We start from the raw sequence: 25,464 nt of genomic DNA on the forward strand, positions 1-25,464 counted from the left end.
ATGGCAACACTGGACATGAAAGATGCATACTTTCATATTTCAATGTTGCCAGTGCACTTGGAATACCTCAGGTTCATGATAGAAGGCAAACACTATCAGTTCAAAGTGCTACCCTTCGGCATAGCTTCAGCGCCAAGGGTATTCACGAAGGTAGTGGCAGTGGCAGCGGCACACCTGTGCAGAATGTCCATTCCAGTCTACCCTTACCTCGATGACTGGCTCATAACAGGGGATTCTTACGAAACATGCTTCTCAAATACCCAAAAGACTATAGACCTTTTGTTCCACCTGGGCTTCTCCATCAACGAGAAGAAGTCCAGTCTAGACCCCAGCCAAGACAAGCAATTACTAGGGGCTCTAATTAGAACAAAGGACGGCCTCGTCTTCCCCGCCAAAGAGAGGGTCCAAAACATGCTGTTTCAGATCCCTCAATATGTAGCCGGTCGGGAGGTGACGGTACGCAAGGCCATGCGATTGCTAGGAATGATGGCGTCATGTATTTATTTTGTACCTCACGCGTGCCTGCACATGCGCCCAATGCAAGAGTGGCTCAACAGCCAGTAGTGTCAGGCCAGCGGACAATGGGACGATCTAGTGGTGGTCTTGCAGGCCTTGGTTCTCTCGCTGCAATGGTGGCGAAGGAAAACCTTGTGTTGGGGAAACCTTTCGCATACCCCTGCAGTGGAAGCCACTCTAACCACAGACTCATCCCTCACAGGATGTGGCACTCACCTATCCCATCAGACTGCACACAGAGTTTGGACTCTGAGTGTGGCGTCCAAGCACATAAACTTGCTGGAACTGCTGGCGGTCTTCAAAGCACTGAAGGCTTTCCAGACACACCTACAAGGGAAAACAGTGCTGATCCTCACAGACAGCACCATGTACACGGCCATGTACTACCTGAACAAGCAAGGGGGCACTCGCTCTCCAGGACTGTCCAAGTTGTCCCAGAACATCTGGAAGTGGGCTCTCAAACACATGTTCCTGTTATCTCAACATGTACCAGGGGAACTCAATCTTCTGGCAGACGAACTCAGTAGAGACTTCCCTCTGCCCGCAGAGTATGAATGGCGACTACACAAAGACAGTGTCTCCAACGTTTTCGCAGAATGTGGCTTCCCAGAGATCGACCTGTTCGCAACTCTGGAGAACACCCAATGCCAAGATTACGCCTCCAGGTACCCCCAGAACCGCTCCAAGGGGAACGATCTCTGGATTACATGGTCAGGGAAATTTGTCTACGCTTCGCCCCCCCCCGCCTCCCACCCAACTCCCCTTCTCAACAAGTTTGTGCACAAGATGCACCAGGGATGCACCAGGAACCAGTTACCATGATACTGGTGGCCCCCATGTGGGGCCTACAACCCTGGTTCGCTCATCTGATGGAGATGTCACTGTCTCCTCCGGTGAAACTACCCTGCCTGTACAACATGCTGTCACAGGACAGGGGCCAAACGCTGCACCCATGCCCTCAGACCCCGAACTTGGCAGCCTGGCTCCTGAGATCATAGAGTTTGGACATTTGCAGCTACTTCAGATGCATGGACATTCTCAGAGAAGCAAGGAAACCGAACACTCGTTACAGCTACTCTAGCAAGTGGAAACGGTTCATCATCTGGTGTAAGTCAAAGAGCATCAACCCCGTTGACTGCTCTCCCACACAGATTGTTCTATACCTGACTCACTTGTTGGACTCAGGTTTAGTCTTTAATTCTATTAAAGTTCACCTAGCTGCACTCTCTGCCTACACTAAGTCACAACATAAGGTGTCATGGTGGAAAGTTGCAGTTATTAAAGCCTTCATGGAGAGAGTGAAAATAATTCACCCTCCTATATCTAACCCAGCTCCCGGATGGGACCTGAATGTTGTACTAACCAGGCTAATGGGCTCCCCCTTCGAACCCATGCATAAAGCAACCCTTAAGGATCTCACGCTTAAGACTGCTTTCTTGATAGCAATCACCTCCATTAGGAGAGTGAGTGAACTACAAGCACTCTCTATACTAGATCCCTTTGAGATAGATCCCTATCTCTATACTAGATCCCTTTGTAACAGTTCACAAAGATAAGGAGGTTCTACGCACACACCCTAGGTTTGCACCGAAGTTCATTTCAAAATTCCATGTTAACCATTCTATAGAACTACCAACGTTCTTTCAAAACCCATCAAACTTGGGAGAAAAGAGCCTGCACACACTTGATGTGCGCAGGGCGGTCAAGTTTTATATGGAACGAACTAGACCACTGAGAAAGACTAATCAGTTCTTGGTCTCAGTGGTGGCAGGAAGAGAAGGAGATGCAGTTTCCAAATCCACTATATCTAGATGGATTGTCCAATGCATCACTCTCTGTTACACTCTTGCTAAGAGAACTGCCCTTCAAGCCTAGAGCACATTCTACTCGAGGCACTGGGGCATCCATAGCATTCATTGCAAATGTTCCCCTTGAGTCCATTTGCAAGGCGGCAACCTGGAGGTCTGTACACACCTTTACAAAACACTATTGTCTAGATGCCCATTCTAGATCTGATTCGCAGGTGGGACAAGCAGTACTAAGACATCTTTTCTGTACTGTTCGTTCTCACAACCCACCTTCAACTCCAGGTACTGCTTGCTAGTCTATGCACAGCATGCGATTCTAAGCAGATTAACAAACATCAGAAGACATGCATTACTTACCGTAAAAGCATTTCTGATAGTTGTATCTGCTTAGATTCACATGCGCCCACCCTTCCTCCCCGCTCGGATGGAAGGAACATAGACGTCTTATTACTTCTCTCTTTTCTGTACTCCCTCACATAGTCGTAAGGCTCCCTCATGGCAGAAAAAAAGAGGGACCGCAACGCGTGAGGGATTTTGGTTACACTAAAGGTCACTATAGGGATAGTATTACAGACACGCCTATGTCGACGTCCCCTTTTCCACTTTCAAAAAACAAGATGCAATACTCTGCAGTGACCGCTGGATGTCGGGCTATGCACAGCATGTGAATTTAAGCAGATGTGAATGTGAGCTTGAATGTGAGCCTGGTGAGGAGGTAAGAGATGCTTATGTTGAGCCTTGCCACCTCCCGTGGTTGCGTATGTGTGTACTGCTATGTATTCTTTATTCATGAGCATGTGAATCCATGCCAGACCCCATGCTGGAGAAGGAACAAGTTACTTACCTGTATCTGTTGTTCTCCAGCATGGGTCTGGCATGGATTCACATGCGAACCCTCCCGCCTGCCCCTCTGCAGCTCTTCTCTTGGTCCTACTGCCTCTGTACCTGCTAGCAAATCTGAAGATGGCTGCCAGAGGATGGGCTTAGGTAGAGGGCAGTCATTGGCTGGGGGCAGTATGACCCACAGCTCAGTGATTGGTTGTTAGGAGAAAGACGGTTCAGAAATGAAACAAATTTTTTCTCTACCGAGGATTCCCAGCCTGACGGGTCATATTCATATTCATGGGCATGTGAATCCATGCCAGACCCATGCTGGAGAACAACAGTTACAGGTAAGTGACTTTTTCCTTCCGTTACTTCTGCCAACCTATGGAGCCCCCATATATTCTGTCCTCTCCGCTTTTTCCTCCTCCCCCATTACTGGGGGCACCAGATGGGAAGTGTCCTTGGCGTACATTGCATCTTCCAAATGCACCATTAATGTCTATCATAATGGCACTATCATGGCCCAGGGCTGTCAGCCCAACCTCTGCTTTGTTGACAGGCGTCTTCCTTCTCTCTACAAGTTCCCCCACTTTCCCCTGACCCCTCCTATCCCCAGTGGTGGCCCCTCACCCTTGTGCCCCCCTCACAAATCTTTTAAAGGGGGCAACCAACTGCACTTAGCCGCCCTCAATTTCTCGCTCTGCTATCAAACATGCCTCTGACATCTGTCACCTCCTTGAAGGCCTTAACCTTGACGTCCTTGCTCTCACTGAGGCGTGGTTAAAGGCCAGCTCAGTCACTGCTTTTGACACTCTTCTCCCTGAAGGCTACAAGATCCTGTCCAATCCCAGGCCCTCACAGGCTGGTGGTGGAGTGGCTCTGATATTCTTCGAGTGGGTTCCTGTCTCCATCATCCCCACCCAGTCCTACTCATCCTTTGAAAGCCTAGTCTGGAGGCTGTTTGTCTCACCTTCTTTCTCTCTTACTCTCGTTACCATCTACAGACCCAACGGACCATCCCCCCTTTTCCTCTTAGAATGGGCCGACCAGTCCTCCTCTCTTCCTCTCTTCTTGCCTCCTCCCCCCCCCCCCCAAACTTATCTTCCTTGGGGACTTCAACATCCATCTTGACTCTCTGGATGGGGCCATTGCTCTCATCTCAACAGACATCCCTCTCATTACCCCTAGCCCCTGTTCTGACCACTCTCCTGTCTTCGGACCTTGACCATCCCTGTCCCCGGACACCTCCACCAGCACTTAAGTCTCCATCTCCGTCATTCGGCCGATGAAGCGTGTGTCAGCTACTGCATTTACCTCTTCCTTCATACCTCCTCCACCCCCTCATTTGACTCTCCCTCTGACTCTGTTCTTGCTAACCACCACCTCTCCATATCCAACCCCCTTGGACATCCTTCCCACTTTCATGAGGATCTGCATGAAGCCTGCCTCCAAATGAAACTCTTGGTATGAAACGCAAGTTCAAAGGTGCAGTGCAGAGGTTGCCGACTTCTAGCTCATCCTCTGACAAACTGGCCAGCCACCTACTTCAAAAGGTAATACCGCCTCTCCATCCGCTCCAAGAGAGCTCGTGTCCAAGCATGTATCCCTGGAGCCACCAACAACACGGTTGGACTCTTTAAAATCCCATCCCAGGCCCTCTGCTCCGCACTGGCCTCCCACTTCTCCAAAACTCTGGACCTTCTGTCCTCTGTCTTCTGCACCCCCTCTACATCCCCTCGCCCCCTCTCTTGGCCCCCAACACTCTCCTCTTTTTCACCAGTTGCGCCAGATGAGTTCTCTGAAATCTTCCCCTCTATAAAATTCTCCTCTAAACAGGTGCTCCCCTGCTCCTGCGGAACCATCAAGGACAACATTGCCGCTCTCGCTCCAGCCTTGGCTGACCTCTGCAACCAGTAATTTGCCACTGGTTCTTTCCCCCAACCCCTCAAGCACTCTTGTACACACTCTGCTATAAAGGCTGTCGGTTTACCCTTCTTGCCTGGCTAACAATCGCCCTATCTCCAGCCCCCCATTCTTCGAAAAAACTCATGGAGAAACTGGTCATCCCCCAACTGACCCTCCACATCGAATCTGCTGGCTGCCTCCACAGTCACCAGTCTGGTTTTAGGGCTGCCAGAGGCACGGAAACTGCTCTCCTGAACAAGACCTACTCTCCAGCCTAGATTCCAACTCCCCCTCTGTTCTGATCCTTCTCAATATCTCTTCTGCCTTTGACACTGCCCACTACTCAATCATAAACAGTCTCCGTGATACCCCAGGAATCACGGACAGGGCACTGGTGTGTCTTACCTCCTTCCTTTCAAACAGACCCTCCCAAGTGTAAATTGGTCCTTTTCTCTCCTCCATAACACTCTCCACCTGTGGTGTCCCACAGGGCTCAATTCTATCGCCATGGCTCTTCAACATCTACCTGGCCCCTCTGGTCTACCTGATCTCCACTTTCACGCCTCAATTACAGTGTTATGCAGATGACACACTGCTCTCCTTCAAACTGCCATCCTCTACCTCCTCCTACTCCTCCCTGATACCTGACTGATATTCTGGCATGGTGCTCTGCCAATGATCTCTGCCATAATGCCAGTAAGACCGCGATCCTACTCATTTGGATGCCTGCTCCTTGTTTCCCCCTCTCTCTGGCCACACCCCTTGGGTCTTATCCCTGCACCCGCCTGTGAGGCAAAAAAACCTTGGGATCATCTTTGACTCCTCGCTCTCTCTCCACACATCATGGACCTTGCCAAGAAGTCCAACTTTCAAGTCCACCTTTATAGGGGCATTCTACCTTTCCTCGCCTTCCCCCAGAAGCTCAACGTCTCCAGAGCCCTGGTTCTCTCTAGGCTTGACTACTGCAACAGATTTGGTTTAGTGCCAACCGGGAGTGCGAGCAGTACTGCTCAAGGGAATTTCCTCTAGGAGATGCATTTGTGGTGGACTGGGAGTTCCCACTACTGTACGCGTTTCCTCCAGTGCTCGTCATTCCTCATGTAATCAGGAGTTTGCGGAGGTTTGGGAAACACATGAACATAATTGCCCTGGATTGGGCCAGGAGAACGTGGTATCCGGAACTTCTGGACATGTCCATCTGTCCTCTGATGCGTCTTCCACAAAAAGAGGACCTTCCCTCGCAAGGGGAGGTTCGGGTTCTCCATCTAGAGGTCAAGAATCTCATCCTTCACGCTTGGTTTTGGAAAGTCTGAGATATAAGGATTGGGAGCTCCCGGATGATGTAATGGAGGTACTGCTTTCGGACAGAATGCCAGCAACAAAATCTCTGTACCATTGCCATTGGAATAAGTTTTGCGACTGATGCAGAGAAAAGAATGTTGATCCTTTTCAGTGCAAAACTCTGGATGTTCTATCCTTTCTGCTTTTATTAGCACATAAAGGTCTTCAGGTTGGCACCATTAAGGGCTACTTGGCGGCCCTATCGATTTGTTTTTTTTTTTTTTTAGGCGCTCATCAGAAGAATGCTCCTATTTCAAGATCACACTTGTGACTCAATTTCTAAAAGGGCTCACTAATGTGTTCCCTCCATCACCTTTTCAGGTTCTGGTTTGGGACCTCAACCTGGTTTTAAGGTTTCTGATCTGCGCCCCATTTGAACCTTTGCACACGTCCATTAAGGTTTTTAACCTGTAAGACAATACTATTGGTTGCTGTAACATCAGCACGTAGAGTGAGCGAGTTGCAGGCACTTTCTTCCAAACTACCCTTTACTTTATTCCACAAGACGGTTGTATTACAGTTAAAACCCTCTTTCTTGCCTAAGGTAGTTTCTGACTTTCATTTAAGTCAGAAGATTGTGCTACCGGCTTTCTATCCTCCACCTCATCCTCGGAAGGAAGAGGAAAGGCTCCATAGGTTGGACCATAGGAGAGCGTTGAGCTTTTACATTTCCAGAATGTCGAAATTGAGAGTGGATGACCAGCTCTTGATAGGGTATACAGGACCTTGTCTAGGTGGATCATCCTTGCCATATGTGAGTGCTATAGGCTGGCAGGCAAAGACCATCCTGAGCGTTTGAGCGCATTCCACCAAGGGCATGGCTACATTGGCAGCCCTTCAAAGGGGTGTCCCTCTTAAGAACATATGTGATGCGGCAACGTGGTCCTCCATACACACGTTTACTAAGCATTTCTCTCTGGATACTTCCCATGCTCATGATGTTGTTTTTGGTAAGGCAGTAATTTACTCTGACCTTTAAGATTCTCAATATACACAAATTCTTCACCCTCCTCCACTCATGGGTAATGCTTTGTGAGTCTGTCAAAGATGAGGAAAATGTTGGAGGACACAATCGATTCGAAGTACAAATTAATTACCAACTGATAACGTTCTTTCGACTGGATGTTCCTCCACGTATTCCCCATCACCCTCCAACCTACCCCTCTGTAGAATTTCCCATGCTGTTACAGCTTTCGTTCCACCAAGGCTGAGTACTGTCATGCCGGTCTTTATGGGCATTTCTGTTCTACAAGGAGGGGAAAAATAAAACTCAGGCCAGTGGGTACTGGGCGTGCTACTTATAACCTCTGAAGACTTCACCCTCGACAGAGGTCTTCGAGGGACACCAGCTCGATGCCATTGATGCAGGGCACCCTCTGCCGAAAATGTTTTGCTAAGCAGTCAAAGCTGGACATAACATGTCAAAGATGAGGAATACATTGGAGGAACATCCGTCGAAAGAACGTTACCAGTTGGTAAGTAACTTGTTCTTCTGCGACTGGCTCCTCCCTCTGGAATGGCCTTCCTTCTCCCCTCTGACTTGAGTCAGATCCTCGAGAGTTCTGGAAACTTCTCAAGACTCATTTTCTCCTCTTCTTTTCCCCCCTCCCCTGCTAACTCCCTCTGCCGCCACCAGTGGGGACTAGTCCCTTCAGAGTCATACGGGGGCCGGAACAACCAAGACCAGTCTCCCTGCGTCCTTTGCCAGCACTTGCCATCAGGCTCCATTTCCCGTACTAGCCCATCATGGTCCACCCTGCTCACCACACTCCTCCTCCCTTTCCACTTTTTCCCATGGCACTTACCTGCTTGGCTGCCCCAGTTCTTTCATGCCCCCTTCCCTGGGGCACACCACTCCTGCACTCCCCCTAAACCCCCCTCATATTCCTCCACCCCTGCACTTACCACCGTCTCACGCACTTACACGGTAGGATTGTTGCAAGGCCAATGTAACCGTTTTTGTTGTTCTCCAGCATGGGGTCTGGCATTGTTTCACATGCTCATGAATATTCCCCATCGTCAGGTCGGTAATCCTCAGTAAAAAGAAAAACTCTTTCACGTACAAACTGTATTTCTCCTCTAAAGCAGTCGCTGTCCTCTGGGTCATACTGCCCCCAGCCAATAACAGTGTTCTCCCTAAGCCCCTCCTCTGGCAGCCATCTTCAGATTTTACTGCACTTTCAAGTGTTGGGAGTCCTCTGGTTTGTCAGTGAATTTCATCACCCCTTAAGGGCAAGGATCGTCGAAGATATCTTCAAAAGTTCCCAGAAGGCTGTCGGGCCTTCACCTCACCTCCGGCCATGACGGAGAAGAAGGAAGCAAGATCCCTTTTCAAGCTCTGCATCATATGCAGATTACAGAACAAGTTTGTGGAGGAACAGCCTTGGGCATAGCTAGAAAAGAGCATATCTCCAAGGTAAGGAGACAAAATAATTGGCTCTCCACCAGTGATAAAATTCTGCTAAAAACTGCCTCTTACTCACAAGTGCCTCAATAACCCAGCACCCCAATATCTCAGAGACAGAATTATTAGAAAAACTACCCACTGGCCCATTAGAGCTGCTAATACAAACTGTCTGCAGGTACCTAGATTTAAACTGACGAAAGCTGGAGGCAGCAGTTTTCCAGTCAAAGCTGCTCCGTTCTGGAACTCCCTACCTCCCTTCCTGAGGGCGGATCAATCTTACTCCCTCTTCAGACATAACATCAACTGGCTCAGAGAAAATTACCACTAAATCTACACCAGTCACTTTCCTACTACCCCCTCTCATTTGCACTGTAAATGGACAATAGAGTTTTGTTTGTAAATAGACCACTCTTTTCTTGGACCACTCAGTCTATGCACCCTCGCCTACCTGCTTACTATATGTATATATTGGGCCTCATTATAAGGGTGGCGGCCACGGTATGAACAATGACGGTAAGGCACCGGCACCGTTCATTCCGGGCCGCCACATTAAGAGTTCCACGGGCTGTGCGGCACCCGCAAGCAGAACTTGTGATTGCACCGGCATCGTTATCAATGGTGCCGGTGCAACCATGCTCCCCACCCCCATTCTGCACCATGGGGCAGAATGGGGATCGAGAGCCCGGCATTACCGCCACCCGCGAATGAGCAATTACCAGCCCACTCATCTCGTAATGGGCTGGTTATTGCTCGTAATGAGGCCCATTGTGTTGTTGTAAATCAAATTAAACTATTATATCTGTGTAATGCTGTAACCATGTAACCTAAGCTTAAAACATTAAAGTATCCTGCGCCCTGATACCCTCGGCTCTGGCACGCATTACAAATAAAGAAACAAAGAAATGCCTTCAATGTCTATACTGTCTTCACCAGGACCACAAAGGAGGAGAGTGCGAGATCTGCCTCGGCTTCTCCAAGAAAACAATGAAGGATCGACACAGTAGACTGGCGGTGTGGCTAAACTCCAATGTCTCTGCCCTGTGCCCCAAGCAGGGTCATGCCTCACCCAGGACCGGCCGGTCCAAGGAGCGGGCTTCTAAGTCCTTTGAGGGCACCCCATCTGTGGCAGTCCAAGACAAGGCCAAGCAACGCAAGTCTGGTTCCATCAGAGTTGTCGGTCAAGCAGGTCCTGCAACTGGCAGGGCCTGATCAACATCACCATCTGCCTCCATCGCCAGCCAGCGATCGTGCTCCTCCTCAAAAAGCAAATCTTCCAACTCGGCAAAGCTGCGGGAGAAGCCAGAGAAGTCCAGGATGGAGGAAAAGGCAGCCGACGACCTGCCCAAGAAGGCTCAGACGGCACAGGAGGAATCTTAGTCAATGATTGGACCTGGTGGTGGCTGCTCTCTCGAAGGCCAAAGGGGCTGACCCTGTGAAGGTAAACCCTACTGCGCCCAGGGTGTCCCTGCCTCTGAGGCAGGAGACCTCAGCTGGGGCAGTGGCAAAGCCTGCTGGTACAGCAGAGAAGAGGATGGCGTTTCTGAGCCCAGCTCGACGCCTCAGGGTTAAAAAAAAAAAAGGGGGCGGGGGGTGGCGTGATGAAGCCCCAGGCCAGCCACGGGACGTGCCCCAGGCCAGCCACGGGACGTGCCCCAGGCCAGCCACGGGACGTGCCCCAGGCCAGCCACGGGACGTGCCCCAGGCCAGCCACGTGACGTGCCCCAGGCCAGCCACGGGACGTACCCCAGGCCATGGAAGTTCCGTCCAGAGTCTACAAAGACCTGGAGTCCCTGCACACGGTCCACAGGGAAGTGGAGGACGACGAAGGCGGCATTGCCAGCTTAGCCGACAGATGCATCCTTGGACATCCTATCCACCCTACACACGTTGGTGTCAGAAAAAAATGCCACAGGCCACAGTCCCTGAAGCCCTCGATCAGCCTCTGGCTAAAAATAGTAAGTGTCATCCGATGCCCTGTATCAACCTCCACATCTGCGTCGGCTGCCCTCTCCCTGGTGGACCCGGACACAGAGACAACGTATGATGTTGTCTCGATGGGCGGGTCTCCGCAATAGAGGATGTCCCCACCGGATGAGGTGGGGTCGTTTTCATTCCATGGTCGCCAAAGCTTCCGAACCTTTCCAGCTTACGCCTGAGGAGACCCAAGAAGGAAGGTTTCCTGTACCGGAGACGCAAGGCCAAGAGGAAGACAATCATGGTGGTGCCCCTCCTAGACGACCTGTGGGAGGAGGGTCTGGCCCTCTTGAAGAATCCTTGCAAGCTGGATAGATTGGAGAAAAAGTACTGGTTTCCCAGAGTTCGCATTTCAGTCTTTATCAGTTCCTCCAGACAGCGAGGGGAAGAAGTTGGACACCATGGGGGAGGAAGGTTATTTTCACCGCAGCATCGACCCTCAAGGCGGCCAACACACTGGCGATCCTGGCCAGGTATGACAGGGAACTGTTGTACAAGCTGGGCCGGATTCTGGAGTTCCTGCCCGACGACAAAAGGATGGAGGCGATCGCCCTCTTTCAGGAGAGAGAGGTGGCTTCGGACCATAACATCACAGTGGCGCTGGACATGACAGACACTGGTTTTCCGCAGATGGGGAACAGTGTCTGCCTCAGTCGTCAAGGCTGACTGAAGCCAACAAATTTCCGCCATGAGGTCCAGGTGAGGGTATCTGACATGCCTTTCGACAGATGTAAGCTCTTTGGGATAGGGCACTCTCCAGCGACACTGCTCTTCCTTTCGCGCCTCCAGAGGAAAGTCGGGCAGATCGATGAAAGGTTTCTCCTTGTCGTACCACCAGCCCTCCCGGTCCACGACCCAGGAGGCCTACAGAGGCCGTTCCAAGGCCTAAGGTGGAGGTGGTCAGCGCTGTCGTCACCCTCAAGGCAGAACGCCGGTGCCGAAGAAGCACTGAACCGGTCAAGATTTTGGGCCCCCACCTATGCACCCCAGTGGGAGGCCGGCTGACTGGATTCGTCAACGAGTGGGAGAAGATCTCCACCAACAGATGGGTGTTGGACACACTCACCCATGTACATACCCTGGTGTTTCAATACAAGTGTCCACGGATCCCTCCGGTGGCCCGGCAGGAGCAGCACATCCCTCAACTCTTGCAGGAGGTACGGGCCATGCTTCGAAAAAGGGCGATAGAGCTAGTTCCAAGACGACTCCGGGGCTCCGGAGTTTATTCCAGATAATGTTTAGTCCAAAAGGAAGACCGGTGACTCGAGGCCATTCTAGACCTGCAGCATCTCAACAAGTACCTCGAGTCCCAAAAATTCAGGATGGTCAGGTTGCAGCACGTGCTCGGCCAACTGGAGGAAGGAGACTTCTTGACGTTGCTGGACCTGGAGGACGCCTACTTCCACGTCCCCATTCACAGGAAGCACCAAAAGTTCCTACGCTTTGTAGTTCAGGGGTGGCACTACCAGTTCAAGGCCCTCCCCTTTGGCCTGAAATCGGCCCCCAGTGTTTTCACAAAGTACCTGGCACCAGTGGTGGCCCATCTCCGTCTATGGGGGATACACGTGTACCCATACTTCGATGATTGGCTCATCCGAGCCAGTTTGCGAGACATAGCCATTGGAGACACAGACGACCGTCCAGCTGCTGACGGATCTGGTATTCTCCATCAATTATCCGAAGTCCTACTTGACACCATCGCAGAAGGCACTGTTCCTAGTAGCCAGACTCAACACGGTCTCCTATCTAGCATCGCCCTCCAAGGAGAGAGTAGCGGCCATGCAGGGGAAAGTGCAACGGCTGTTGGCACTGAACATCGCCACAGTGCGGACCATTAAGTCGCTGCTCAGCATGAGTCTTGCATCTACCTTACCTGGCTTTGCAGGTTACGGATGCAACCTATTCAGGAGTTCCTGGATGCTCGCTGGATACAAGTGTCCGCAAACTTTGCAGACAAGATCCCGCTCGACGAGGAGTTCCTTCGGGTCATAAGGTGGTGGGGTGTGCACTCCAACATCGCCCAGGGAACAAGGTTTCAAAGCCCCCATACCAGGAAACAGTCTCCACAGACGCTTACCTGGAGGGATTGGGAGCCCACACCAGACGTCTGCATGCCAGAGGCCTGTGACTGCCGGAGGAGAAAGATCTACACATCAATATCCTGGTGCTAACGGGCAGTGTTGTGGGCCCTCAAGGTGGTGAGGATCGTCACAGACAACACCACCATGATGTTCTACATCAGGAAGTAGGGGGCACTTGATCCCAGAGCTCTCCAAAGAGGCCCATGACTTGTGGCACTGGGCCATCGAACAAAAGATGTTCCTCGTCCCCTTTCACCTGGCAGGAGTCAAGAACACCATCGCCGACTCCCTCAGTAGAGAGTTGCGTTCCTGCTACTAGTGGGAACTTCGGCAGGACCAAGTGGACCGCATTTTCATCAAGTGGAGTAGGTCTCGGATCGATCTGTTTGCGATGGCGGCGAACTCCAAATGCCAGAGGTTTGCCAGCAGGTTCCACAACCGAGGAGCATGGGGGATGCGTTCTCCTTCCCGTGGGAGGGCCTGTTTCTGTGCGCGTTCCTGCGATGAGTCAGCAGCACACTCATGATGATACTCATCACCCCGGCGTGGCCGAGGCAGATTTGGTACCCGGACATTCTCAGACCGCCGGCACCGCCTCCGGTCAATCTGCCATTACTCACGGATCTTCTTACCAGAGGAGGAGGCGCAATCCTGCATCACGACCCAGGATAGCTGAACCTGAAGGCTTGTCTCCTGCAGCCCTAGAGTTCGGAGGATACAAGTTGCCAGCAGACTGCAGGGAGGTCCTTGCCAAGGCCAGAGCTTAGTCGACTTTGAAATGCTACGGTCACAAGTGGAGGCGTTTTGCTGTGTGGTTCCGGTCGCAGAAGATCACCCCTCTGAAGGTCACGGCCCCGCCGATTCTTCATACTTATTATCCTGGGCCAAAGCCAGACTGACGCATGCCTCTTTCAAGGTGCATCTGGCGGTTATCTTCCTCTACACCAGGTCTCCAGGAAGATCTTCACTTTGGTCCCACCGTTTCGCCAAGTAGTTCCTCAAAGGACTGTTTCGATCTTTCCCACCGGTGAAGGCTCCTGCCCTGGCATGGGAACTCAATGTGGTGCTGTCGAGGCTCATAGGGGCCCCCTTCGAGCCTATGCATCGGGACCCTCTCAAGTTCCTCTTGGAAAACGGCTTTCCTTATGGCCATCACCTCTGCCAGGAGGGTGGGTGATATCGAGGCCCTATCCTGCAAGCAGCCATATCTGACTTTCCACGAGTCGAGGATGGTGCTGCAGATGCACCCCTCTTTAATGCCGAAGTTTCAGTCGGAATTTCACCTCAACGAGCCTTTGGTGTTACCTGTGTTTTTCCCCGAGGCCTTCATCACCGGCTGAAAGGGCCTTGCACTCGCTGGACGTTGCTCATGCCCTGAAGTTTTACGTGACTAGCACGAACAGTTTATGAAAGACTTCTCAACTGTTCGTGAACATTGGTCCTGTAAACCATGGGAAAGCCTTGTCCAAGGCCTCCATCTCAAGGTGGCTCTCCGCCTGCATCATGGTTGGCGAACCGACTGCTGCCCGGCCGCCCGAGAGCCCATTCCACCAGAGCGATTTGCTCAGTCGATGGCGTTGCTGTCTGGTGTGGCCCTGTTGGACATGTACAGGGCTGCTATGTGGAGGTCCACGCACACCTTTACAAAGTTGTACTGCGTCGACGGGGATTCCAGGGAGGAGTCCAGGGTCGGCCAAGCAGTGCTACGCAACCGGTTTGCTTGAGATGAGCTTGTTCCAGAGGTAAGAGTCGATTGCTTCTGTTGAGCCTCACCACCTCCCGGGGTTGTGTAATGTTGTGCTGCTGTGTATTATTTATTCATGACCTTGTGAATCCATGCCAGACCCCATGCTGGAGAAGGAACAAGTTACTTACCTGGAACTATTCTCCAGGATGCGTCTGGCATGGATTCACATGCGAACCCTCCCTCCCTTCTTGCTCATACTGCCACTCTACAGGCTTACCAAATTTGAAGATGGCTGCCAGAGGAGGGGCTTAGGTGGAGGACTGTCAATGGCTGGTAGTAGAGGACAGTGATTGGTTTAGAGGAGAAATACAGTTTGTAAGTGAAAGTGAAACTGTTTTTTTACCGAGTATTCCCAGACTGATGACGGGGTATAATCATGAGCATGTGAATTCATGCCAGACCCATGCTGGAGAACAATAGTTACAGGTAAGTAACTTGTTCCTTATTCCCTTGTCCCCCACCCCCATCTCGTCTTTTGGCACCAGGAAACACTTGTGTATAGACACCATACAAATGTCCCATAAACTAAACTAAGGCACCATCCCATACGCCCATTAGAACAGTAACCATTTACAGAGTAGGAACTAATCCCATTGGACCCACTGACCACAACTCGCAGTACTGTGCTACTGTTTAAACGCCAGCCGAAACGCTGGCTACCTGCGATCTGCTCTCGAGCTAGGTCGGTGCGTTAAAAAATAAAATAAATAAATGCAAATAAATAGGTACAGCTAGGAATTCCCTAAAGGGAGTTTAGAAAGCAGCGTTTAGATGATCTCCCTTGTGTGCAAGCCAGCCTCTAGAGAGTAGGGGTCAATATTCCGTAGCTCTAACCTGGAGTCTAAATTTCAATACCCTTGAATTGTCTTTGAGACTGACTGATTTTGCTGCCATGTGTGACCTATATGTTTTCAACACTGCAACATGTCATAAACATAGTCAATAAGATTGTCTTTAAATGTTGCTCTGAATTGAAGTCTGGTACATCCTGTACATTTGAGTAGGAAAAGTCTACTGTCAAAGTATGAAAATAACTTCTGTCACATAGGAAATGTATGTTTTGTAATCGGAAAATCCTGTATTTTTAAAGCCAATACAATAGCAGATGACATTTTCATAATGATTCTGATCATCATTGGTAAGTGGTTAATTGGAAATCATTACTTTTTATTGGAAAGGTTTTAACAGCTGACGAGTTAAAAGCTGCCCAGGAGTCTGTCGCCTTTGGTTGTGTGAAATACGCAGACCTCTCCCACAACCGAATGAATGACTACATCTTCTCATTTGATAAAATGTTGGATGACCGTGGGAACACTGCCGCATACTTGCTGTATGCCTTCACCAGAATCAGGTACATTGCTTCTTTGTAATTCTACATTTATGTTGAAGGTGATCACAGGAATACAAATGTGTATTTTCCTTGAATTTTGAATATTTAGCACAAAGAAGACACGTTTAGTTCTCCTGCGTGGGGTCTGGTATGGATTCACATGCTCATGAATGTTCCCCGTCGTTAGGCCAGGGATCCTCGATAAAAGAAAAAAACAGAGCTGATATAGTTTTTTGCACTTTTTCGGTCAAAAAGTTTGATTTTTGTCAAACCGAGCCTGTGTGCTCTTTGTCTACATCGGCCGACGAGCGGGGTTCCGTCTGTCAGTGAATTTCAACAACCCCTCAAGGGCAAGAATCGAAGTTTTGTTGAAGATTCCAGAAAGCCTTTGGGCCTACTCTGCACTCCGGACCATGTCGGAGGAGGAGGAGGGAAGCACCCTTTTTCAAGCTCTGCTCCAGCTGCGGTTTGCGGAATGTGTTTGTAGAGGATAAACACTTCCAGTGCCTCTGTCTCCATCCGGATCACAGGGAAGCGGATTGCAAAATTTGCCTCGGGTTCTCCAAATGAACCGTGAAGGATCGTCACAGTAGGCTGGCGGCATGGCCAAGGCCTCTGGTCCGTGTGGGAAGCAGGGGCATGCCTCACCTATGATCGACCGATCCGAAGAGCAGGCTTCTTAAGTCCTTTGAGGGCGCTCAATCCATGGGGGGCCCAAGAGGAGGACAAGCACAGTGAGTTGTTTCCGTTGGGGGCGCTGCGCAAGAGCAGTATCGACTGTGCAGATGCCTACTTTCAAGGGACCAAGCTCTCTTAGTCATCCATTTATCTACATTTGTGTTGAGAGGGGATAGAAGATTTTCAGTGTTTGGACCTAAACTCTGGAACATTCTACCCAGGGAAATTAGGGCTTTGGATTCTCTGTTTCAGCGTTCCTGTTTAAATAAAGTCGAGCTAGTTCTGTTGCAATTGTCACTTCTTTGGATGCAATTGTGCTGCACTTAAGGATGGAATGTGATATTACTATAATTTTGGATATCTGCTTCAGTAAAAGTCATTATACGGTTTGTTCTTTTTCAAGCACGTTACAAATCCTCACAATCAAGAGGGTTCTTCGATGGGCAGGGCACACTCCCCATCTGTCTCCATCTCCAGCCCCTCCTCAAAAAGGAAAGCGGCTAACCCGGGAAAGCTGTGGGAGAAGCCTGAGAAGACCAAGCCGCAGAAGTCGACTGACCTACCCCAGGCGTCCCAGGTGAAGTCATCAACGGTCGAGTTGGTGGCAGCTGCCCTCTCCATAGCCAGAGGGCTGACCCAGACAAGGTAGCCCCGGCAGTGCCCAGAGTATCGCTGCTCCCGAGACGGGAGGCATTGGCTAAGCCCGTGCAGAGGACACTTGCGAAGAGGATGCCATCCCTGAGCCTGAACCAGACTCTCCGGGATGCAAAAAAAGGGGGTGGGAGGAGGAGGCTTTAACCGTACTCCAGGGTACAGAGATATTCCTTCCTCGGACGAGGGGCACCAGGCATCCGTCCACACGATCCAAGACTACGCAGATGACGAAAAATCCTAATGGGGACGGTGTCAGAGGTGATGACGGCGGACCTGCCGATGACAACGGCGTGGGCCCAGTAGGCCTACCGCCCGACCTCTCCGAGAGATGTATCATTGAACATGCTTTCGCCCCTGCACACCCTGGGGTCAGAGATTCAGAAACGGATGCTGATGAAACCGCCGGCCCCTGTGGCCAAGGACCAACCACCAGCATAAACGAGGAAGCGGCACCCTACGCCGCCGCATCGACCACCACAAGTGTACCCACTCCCCCCCAAAGACACAGGGACGAACACGAACACGGACGATGACGGGGGCACCGCGGGTGGTTCGCCGCAGCCAATGGCATCTTCCCCCATACCAGGTGGGGTTGTTCCATGCCATGGTCGCCAGGGCGTCGGAACTGATTCAACTGATACCGGAGGAGACCAGGGAGGAATGTTTCCTATATCAACGATGCGTTGCCGAGAGGAAGACCATCTTGCTGGTGCCTCTCCTAGACGACGTTTGGGAGGATGGCCTGGCTTTTAATGAGGAACCCGGCCACAGGCCCGGCCAAGATTGATCGGCTGGAGAAGAAATACTGGGTGCTGGTTGAGTCTGCACCCAAGTGCCTACGTTCACAGCCTTCCCCGGACTCGTGGTCTTGATGGCAGCAAGGAAGAAGTCGTCTAACCCCTCGTCTTCATCCTCCCTCTCTCCAGATAGTGAGGGGAAGAAGTTAGATGCCATGGGAAGAAAAGTAATCTACTTGGCGCCGTTAACTGTCAAGGCGGCCAACGCCTTTGTTATCCTGGCCAGATACGACGGAGAGCTGTGGTATAAAATGGCCCCACTGCTGGAGTTCCTACCTGACGACAAGCAGGTCGAGGCAGTTTTCATCCTCCAGTAGGGCGAGTCGGCATCAGACCTTGCCATCACAGTGGTCCTGGACATCGCGGACACAAGTTTCCGACAGATGGGGCATGGTGTCTGCCTCCGTCGTCGTGGCTGGCTGAAAGCCACCAACTTTCGTCTGGAAGTCCCGATGAGGGTTCTGGACATGCCCTTCAACAGGAACAACCTGGCCGTTGACAAGTCTTTGCAGGCCATTAAGACTGACACTGAGATGGCCCGTGCATTGGGCACTCTTCAACACCTCCTATCCTTTCGTGCCTCTGGCGGTAAGTCAGGCAGATCGTCAAAGGGGTTCGGCAGAGGGTCCTCTTCGTACCACCAACCCTGCCGGTCCACGTCCCAGGAGGCCTACAGAGGCCATTCCAAGGCTTTCGGTGGAGGTGGCCTCGATTGTTGTCGCTCCCAAGGTGGCACGCAGGCCCCAAAGCAAGATTGAACCAGCCAGGATGTTGGGCCCCCACCCATGCACCCTGGTGGGAGGCCGGCTGGTGGACTCAGCGAGTGGGAATAGACCTCCATGGGTGCTGGACGTTCTCACCCACGGACACTCTAGAGTTCCAGCAGATCTGTCGGCGGATACCACCAGTGGCCCGGCAGGAGCAGCGCATCCCTCGGCTCCTGCAGGAAGTATGGGACATGATAAGAAGAGGGGCGATAGAGCTGGTTGCAAAGCAGGGGCTCCGGCGCCTACCACAGATGCCTCTTGGTAAAGAAGATGACTGGGGGCTGGAGGCCCATTCTAGACCTGCGGCATCTCAACAAATACCTCAAGTCCCAAACATTCAGGATGGTCCCGTTGCAGCACATGCTCGGCCAACTGGAGGGCCGCCCAGGGCCGTGTAGGAGAATACGGGTGATTCAAGCGGAAGGACAGGGAAGGGCGCATGCGGCTGGGGTCTCAAGGCACTTCTCCTACCAGAAAGGACACCGTCCTCAGTGAGCGAATGTTATTTTCTATCGGATGGCATTCGAGGCCGTCCCGGTACAGGGAGTCAGTTTCACCCGCGGGGCCAGACCGCCCACTGCAGGGCCCGCACTCCGCCCAGAGCCGCGGCCCTCGCGTAGGTTACTCCGGAGCTGAGGAGCGGCCCAAGGCCCCCCGCCTGCCACCTCGTCCGTATCTGGGCACGCCGGGTCCGATCTCGCCCGTTGTTTCTCCCAGTGGGTGCAGGATAGGTACAATGGTCGAATCCGCTGGTCCAGTAGCGTGGATGAAGGCAGATACAGGATATAATTTTAGAAGGATAATATGCCGGAGAGGAGCTCAACTCTTAGGCGGCCATCTTGTTGCGCGACAGCGCCCCCTTCCACATCCTCAGGTTTTAAGAAACTGTCATCAACCACTGTAATGCTTGCCCCAGTGTATTTTATGGCAGGAGTCTCCTGACCATTTACAAGAACACTGTGCGTATAATATTCTTTGGTGTTCTATTCTGGAATGGTGTTATAAACATACACATTCTGTTGTTCCCACAGACCCAGGGACACTAAAGATGCACTGGCTTGAACTCCAACAGGGTCTTCAGCCAGTAGTTGAAAGTGTGCACTTGCCATTTGTGCTTCTCCCTCAGGGGTGAAGGCTAAGTAAGGAATGCGGACCCCTGAAAGTTTACCCTTACTTCTGGGATCCCCTTTCACATGGTCTACAGGCCCACATTCAAAATATTTTCCAAATGTTCTCTGGAATGGGGGTTTATGTTTGCCTCCCTCTGGTTTGGCGCCAGAGGGTTCACTAGACTTACCAGGTTTCCCATGAGATGTACCCTTATGTTTGTGGCCCTTTTTTTGTATGGGTGGAATTAGAATTCTCTTTACCATCTTTCTTGTGCTGCGTCCCCTCTGTCTTCTTTTGAGTAGCCCCAGAATCCCTATGAGTTGCCCTATTGGCTTCCTATTGGTCAAATGCTTGTGCTAGCTTTTTAGGATCAATTTCCTTGGAGTGCGGTTTCAGCTCAGGAGAGCAGGCATCAATAATAGATTAAAACAAAAAAAGATTTTGTGGGGATTGTGTCCTCCGACGTATTCCACATCTGACTGGTAATCACCACAGCTCAGCTGCTTCGGAAAACTTTTCTGCGTCGATACGCTCCCTCGAGGGCCTCCGTTGAGCCGACGTCGCCGGATGTTAAAAGTAGGACGCACGACGCCCGTAGCCTCAGTTCCGTTTTTTCCGCGAACGTGTTCGCTTCGGATATCTCGGTGTGCCTTGGTTCTTCTCTTGATTGAATCGATTCTTTGTTCTTGGTATTGTGAATCAGGTCTTCGACTTCTTCTACCCCGCAGTCTGGCTTCAAGAAGTGCTGCGACTGCGGTTCCAAGATGTCGCTTATGGACCCGCATGACGTCTGCCTGTGGTGCCTCGGCGAGGACCACGCCACCGATGACTGTGAAAGATTGCGTAAAAGTGGGTAAGTCATTGCCGAAAAAGTACCGTCCAGCCAGTGGCGACCCCTGCTACTAGTCAGCGCACCCCACTCCGGAAAGTTTGGTGGTGCGGGCGGCTACGGCCCCAGCAAACCAGGAGTCGTACCTTACTATCCCTCCTGATAGGGAAGAAAAGCGTTTTGACAGTTGGGCGAAGAAAGTATTTTCTTGAGGGGGCATGGCTTTGAAGGCAGCCAACTCTGTGTGTGCCTTCGCACGTTTCACTCGCACTCTGTGGAATTGTGTATCTTTGGCGGCTGAACATATTCCCGAAGGGGAGGAACGGGATGGCTTTCTTGCCCTTGTACAAGATGGCAAGGATGCCATGTGTGAATCCGTTCAATCGGGTCTGGACGTGGCAGACTGTGTCAGCCGGTCCATGGCGGCGAGCACCGTGATGCGCAGGTTTGCGTGGCTGCGGAAGTCGGGGTTTGCTCCTGATGTACAAGCCTGGCTTCTCAACATGCCCTTTGATGGCAAACATCTTTTTGGCAGCAAGGCTGACGAGAGCCTTGAGGTTGCATACCTCCAAAGCTGCAACGAAGTTGTTGAGCGCTGCAGTCCATCAACCTCTGCCTTTTCGTCCTAGGGGACAGCAATGGAGGGGAGGTTCCTTTTGATACTACTCTACCTTTGGTAGATCGAGGGAGGCTGCCAGTCAAAGGGGCCAACGTAGGAGTACCAGAGGTGGAAAACAAGGTACTCGAGGTGCCAAAGCCGCTCGGGCAGTTGCCTCTTTTCCCCTCAGGCACTGCCACAGCCGCTTCAGCTCAGTCATGAGGCTATGTCCCATGGTTCGCCGGTTGGGGGAAGGCTGGCGCAGCTTCTTGTAGAATGGCGTGCCATTACTTCAGATGTGTAGGTTCTGGAGATCATAGCCCACGGCTACTGGCTTCCTTTCTGGCAGAGGCCTCACGACAATCCACCGGGGAAGCTCTCTTTGAAGAGTCCGGATCCGCTCCTTGCGCAGGAAATCAAATCCCTGCTGGAGAAAGGCGCCATAAAACTGGTGCCTGTAACAGAGGGGAAAAAGGAATGGTATTCCCCATATTTTTTGATCCTGAAGAAAGACTGGGGATTGAGACCCATCATGGACTTGTGTGGTTTGAACAAGCTCCTCAGGAAGGACAAGTTCAAGATGGTGACTCTCTCTCGTCCTCCAGGCCCTTCAACTTCAGGACTGGTTGGTGTCTCTCGACCTCAAGGATGCTTACTTTCATGTGCCGATTCATCCCAAGCACAAGAAGTACCTGAGGTTCGCGGTTGGCAACTCGCATTTTCAGTTTTGCGTCCTGCCATTCGGATTGACATCCGCCCCAAGGGTGTTCACCAATCTCATGATAGTGGTGGCAGCATATCTCAGGAAAGGGGGGGGGGGGATTCACGTCTACCCCTACCTGGACGATTGGTTGATCAGGGCGCGCTCTCCCGAGCAAGTCCTGGATCATCTGTCAGTCACCTGCCACTCGCTTCACAAGCTGGGCTTCTCCCTCAACTTAAAGAAGTCCCACTTAACACCTACCCAGCGGCTCCAGTACATCGGAGCAGTGCTCGACGCGTCCCTAGGGCAGTGTTCGCCTCCCCAGGTAAGGGCTCATCACATTCTGCAGATGGTTAACCAGTTTCAGCATGCCCAGAGTCTCCCGGCGTTTGAGTTCTTGCAGTTGCTCGGCCTCATGGCATCCTGCATTCTACTGGTGCCAGAGGCCAGGCTGCGGATGAGATCTCTGCAGTGGGTTCTCAAGATGCAGTGGTCGCAGTCCTCCGGCAGGATGTCGGATCCCATTCAGGTGCCGACCTCGGTCACCCAGGATCTTCTGTAGTGGGCCATCGAAGGCAGTCTGATGCGGGATGCACCATTTTGGCTACCCTGGCCGGAGGTAACTATCATGACGGACCCATCCCTCAAGGGATGGGGAGCTCATGCCAACGAGTTGACAGTCAGCAGTCGTTGGTCTCCGTCGGAGACCAGACTCCATATCAGTCTGTTGGAGCTGAGGGCCGTCAGGGTAGCCCTGAAGGCTTTTCTGCCAATTGTGCGGGGGAAGAATGTCCCGATTCTGACGGACAACAGTGGCCATGCACTAACTCAACAAAAAGGTGGGGGCAGGGTCACTCCCTCTGTGCAGAGAGGCGATGCAGCTCTGGTTCTGGGCCATCCAGCAGGAAATGTCGATCTCGGCAGTTCATCTGGCCGGAGACGAAAACAAGGCGGCGGACGCTCTGAGCAGGCAGAGCACGGTCTCTCACGAGTGGGAGCTGGCTCAAGAAGTTCTCTTGGAGATCTTCGACCTTTGGGGGACCCCACAAGTGGATCTCTTCGCCACCAGTGTCAACCAGAAGTGCGAAAGATTCTGCTTGCGGGAATTTCCTCTAAGAGGAGCCTTAGGGGACGCCTTCGTAGTGGAGTGGTCCTTCCCACTGCTGTACGCGTTTCCTCCAGTCCCCGTCATTCCACAGAGGTTACGGAGGTTCGGTTCCCAAATGATCCTCATTGCTCCGGCAGGGGCCATGAGAGCATGGTACCCAGACCTTCTCGACATGTCTTCCCTACCGAGACTATCTTCTCTCACAGGAGGGGGGGGTCAGGTTCTCCATCCAGAGGTCAAGTCTCTCAACCTTCATGCTTGGTTTCTGAAAGGTTGAGCTATAAGAATTGGGACCTCCCTGAAGACGTGATGGAGGTGTTGCTTTCGGCCAGAAGGCCCTCAACAAAGTCCCTGTACCGTTGCCGTTGGAGAAAGTTCTGCGAATAGTGCAGGGTATACAATGTGGATCATTTTTCACGTGCCATTCCTGTGGTTCTGTCTTTTTTGCTTTCGTTAGCCCACAAGGGCCTGCAAGTGGGTACCATAAAGGGTTACCTGGCGGCCCTGTCCATATTTAAGCGCTCGTCTGAGGAGTGTTCTTATTTTAAGATTCCTTTTGACTTCTCAGTTCCTGAAAGCGCTCACAAATGTGTTTCCGCCGTCACCTTTCCAGGTGCCTGGTTGAGATTTGAACTTAGTGTTGAAGTTCCTGATGGGAGCTCCGTTTGAGCCTTTACATTCTTGTCCTTTGAGACTGTTGACATTTAAAACTGTATTTTTGCTTGCGGTTACTTCCGCTCGCAGAGTGAGTGAGTTGCAGGCGCTATCCGCCAAGCCACCTTTCACTGTGTTCCATAAGGACAGGGTTGTCCTTAGGGTTCGTCCTTCTTTTCTTCGAAGGTTGTGTCGGAATTTCATTTGAGCCAGAAGGTCATCCAGCGTTCTATCCTCCTACGCATCTTGGGAAGGAAGAGGAGAGGCTCCATAGGTTGGATCCGAGGAGAGCTTTAAGTTTCTACATCTCACGCATGTCCCGGGTCACAGTGGACGATCAGCTCTTTGTGGGATACGCTGGAAGCCGTTTGGGACAAGCTGTCACTAAGCAGACTTTGTCTAGATGGATTATCTTGACAATCTCTGAATGTTATCGTTTGTCGGATAAGGACCCTCCGGTAGGCTTGCAGGCCCATTCTACTAGGGGTGTGGCTGCCTTTAGTGCTCTGCAGTGGGGTGTTCCCATTCGTAACATTTGTGAAGCAGCCACATGGGCCTCTGTCCATACTTTTGTCAAACACTACTCCCTGGATTCTATCCATGGGCAAGATTTGGCCTTTGGTAAGGCAGTCTCCTATTCTGCAATTTGATTGGGCATTCTAAAATTCTAAATTCTTTTCCCACCTCCATACATTGGTACTGCTTTGGGAGTCTGTCATAGATGTGGAATACGTCAGAGGACACAATCCCCTCGAAGAACAAGTTACTTTCTTACCTGGTAACGTTCTTTCGATGGGATGTTCCTCCAACGTATTCCACATCACATCCTCCCGACCTGCCCCTCTACAGAATTATGCCATTGCAGCTTACGTTTCCGCAAGGCTTTCTGTAGTCCTACTGGCAGAAGATTGGTGCCACACGTTCTGGGAAAAAGCTACAACTGAGGCTACGGTCGTTGTGTGTCCTACTTCTAACATCCGGCGACGTTGGCATGACGGCGGCCCTCTTCGGGGTATCGAATCGACGTCATTGACGCAGGACACAGACGCCAAATATTTTTCCGAACCAGCACAGTTGTGGTGATTACCTGTCATAGATGTGGAATACATTGGAGGAACATCCCATCGAAAGAACGTTACCCGGTAAGAAAGTAACTTGTTCTTCTCATTCCTTCAATGGTGTGTACTCTGTACCCTTAACCCAACCATCTAAGTTCTTCAAACATTCACATACCCAGGTAGCCCAAAGGGTACCATCAGTCTTTTTGAGGGTCCTAAACCTCTTAAGGTACTGGGAAGGAGTCTTCCCAAATCTGGCTAGTAATGCCAGCTTGACTCATAGGGCCACTTTACGAGTGTGCCGGTCCGGTAACAACAGTGCCAGTACGTCTACCAGCACCTTTGTTACTGGATTGGAACACGAGTCTGCGGGCGGGTGCTGTACCACCCGCCAGGGTCAGACCTGGCGGGCGGAACGGCACCCGCCTGCAGACTTTCCACGGAAGCACCAGCAATGTTGCACACGGTGCCAGTGCTTCCGTGCGCCCCATTTCCAAATGAGAATGGGGATTTGCATATTCCGGCTCCTGACTTCACAGACCGCCGGGGCTGTAATGCACTGGTGTTTCCACGA

General features: G+C 51.6%; 1 protein-coding gene across 1 annotated transcript in view; it reads left to right on the forward strand.

Annotated features, from left to right (window-relative positions):
• Positions 1-25,464, forward strand: part of RARS1 (arginyl-tRNA synthetase 1) — a 390,240-nt gene that overhangs the window by 216,908 nt on the left and 147,868 nt on the right. Inside the window, exon 13 of the mRNA XM_069654297.1 lies at positions 15,783-15,955. Within this exon, the coding sequence (XP_069510398.1) occupies positions 15,783-15,955 (173 nt within the window). The remainder of the gene's footprint in view (positions 1-15,782; positions 15,956-25,464) is intronic.

This window comes from Ambystoma mexicanum, chromosome 3q (genome assembly GCF_040938575.1).
Source record: "Ambystoma mexicanum isolate Mex_15411 chromosome 3q, UKY_AmexF1_1, whole genome shotgun sequence".
In the NCBI taxonomy this organism is placed as follows: domain Eukaryota; kingdom Metazoa; phylum Chordata; class Amphibia; order Caudata; family Ambystomatidae; genus Ambystoma; species Ambystoma mexicanum.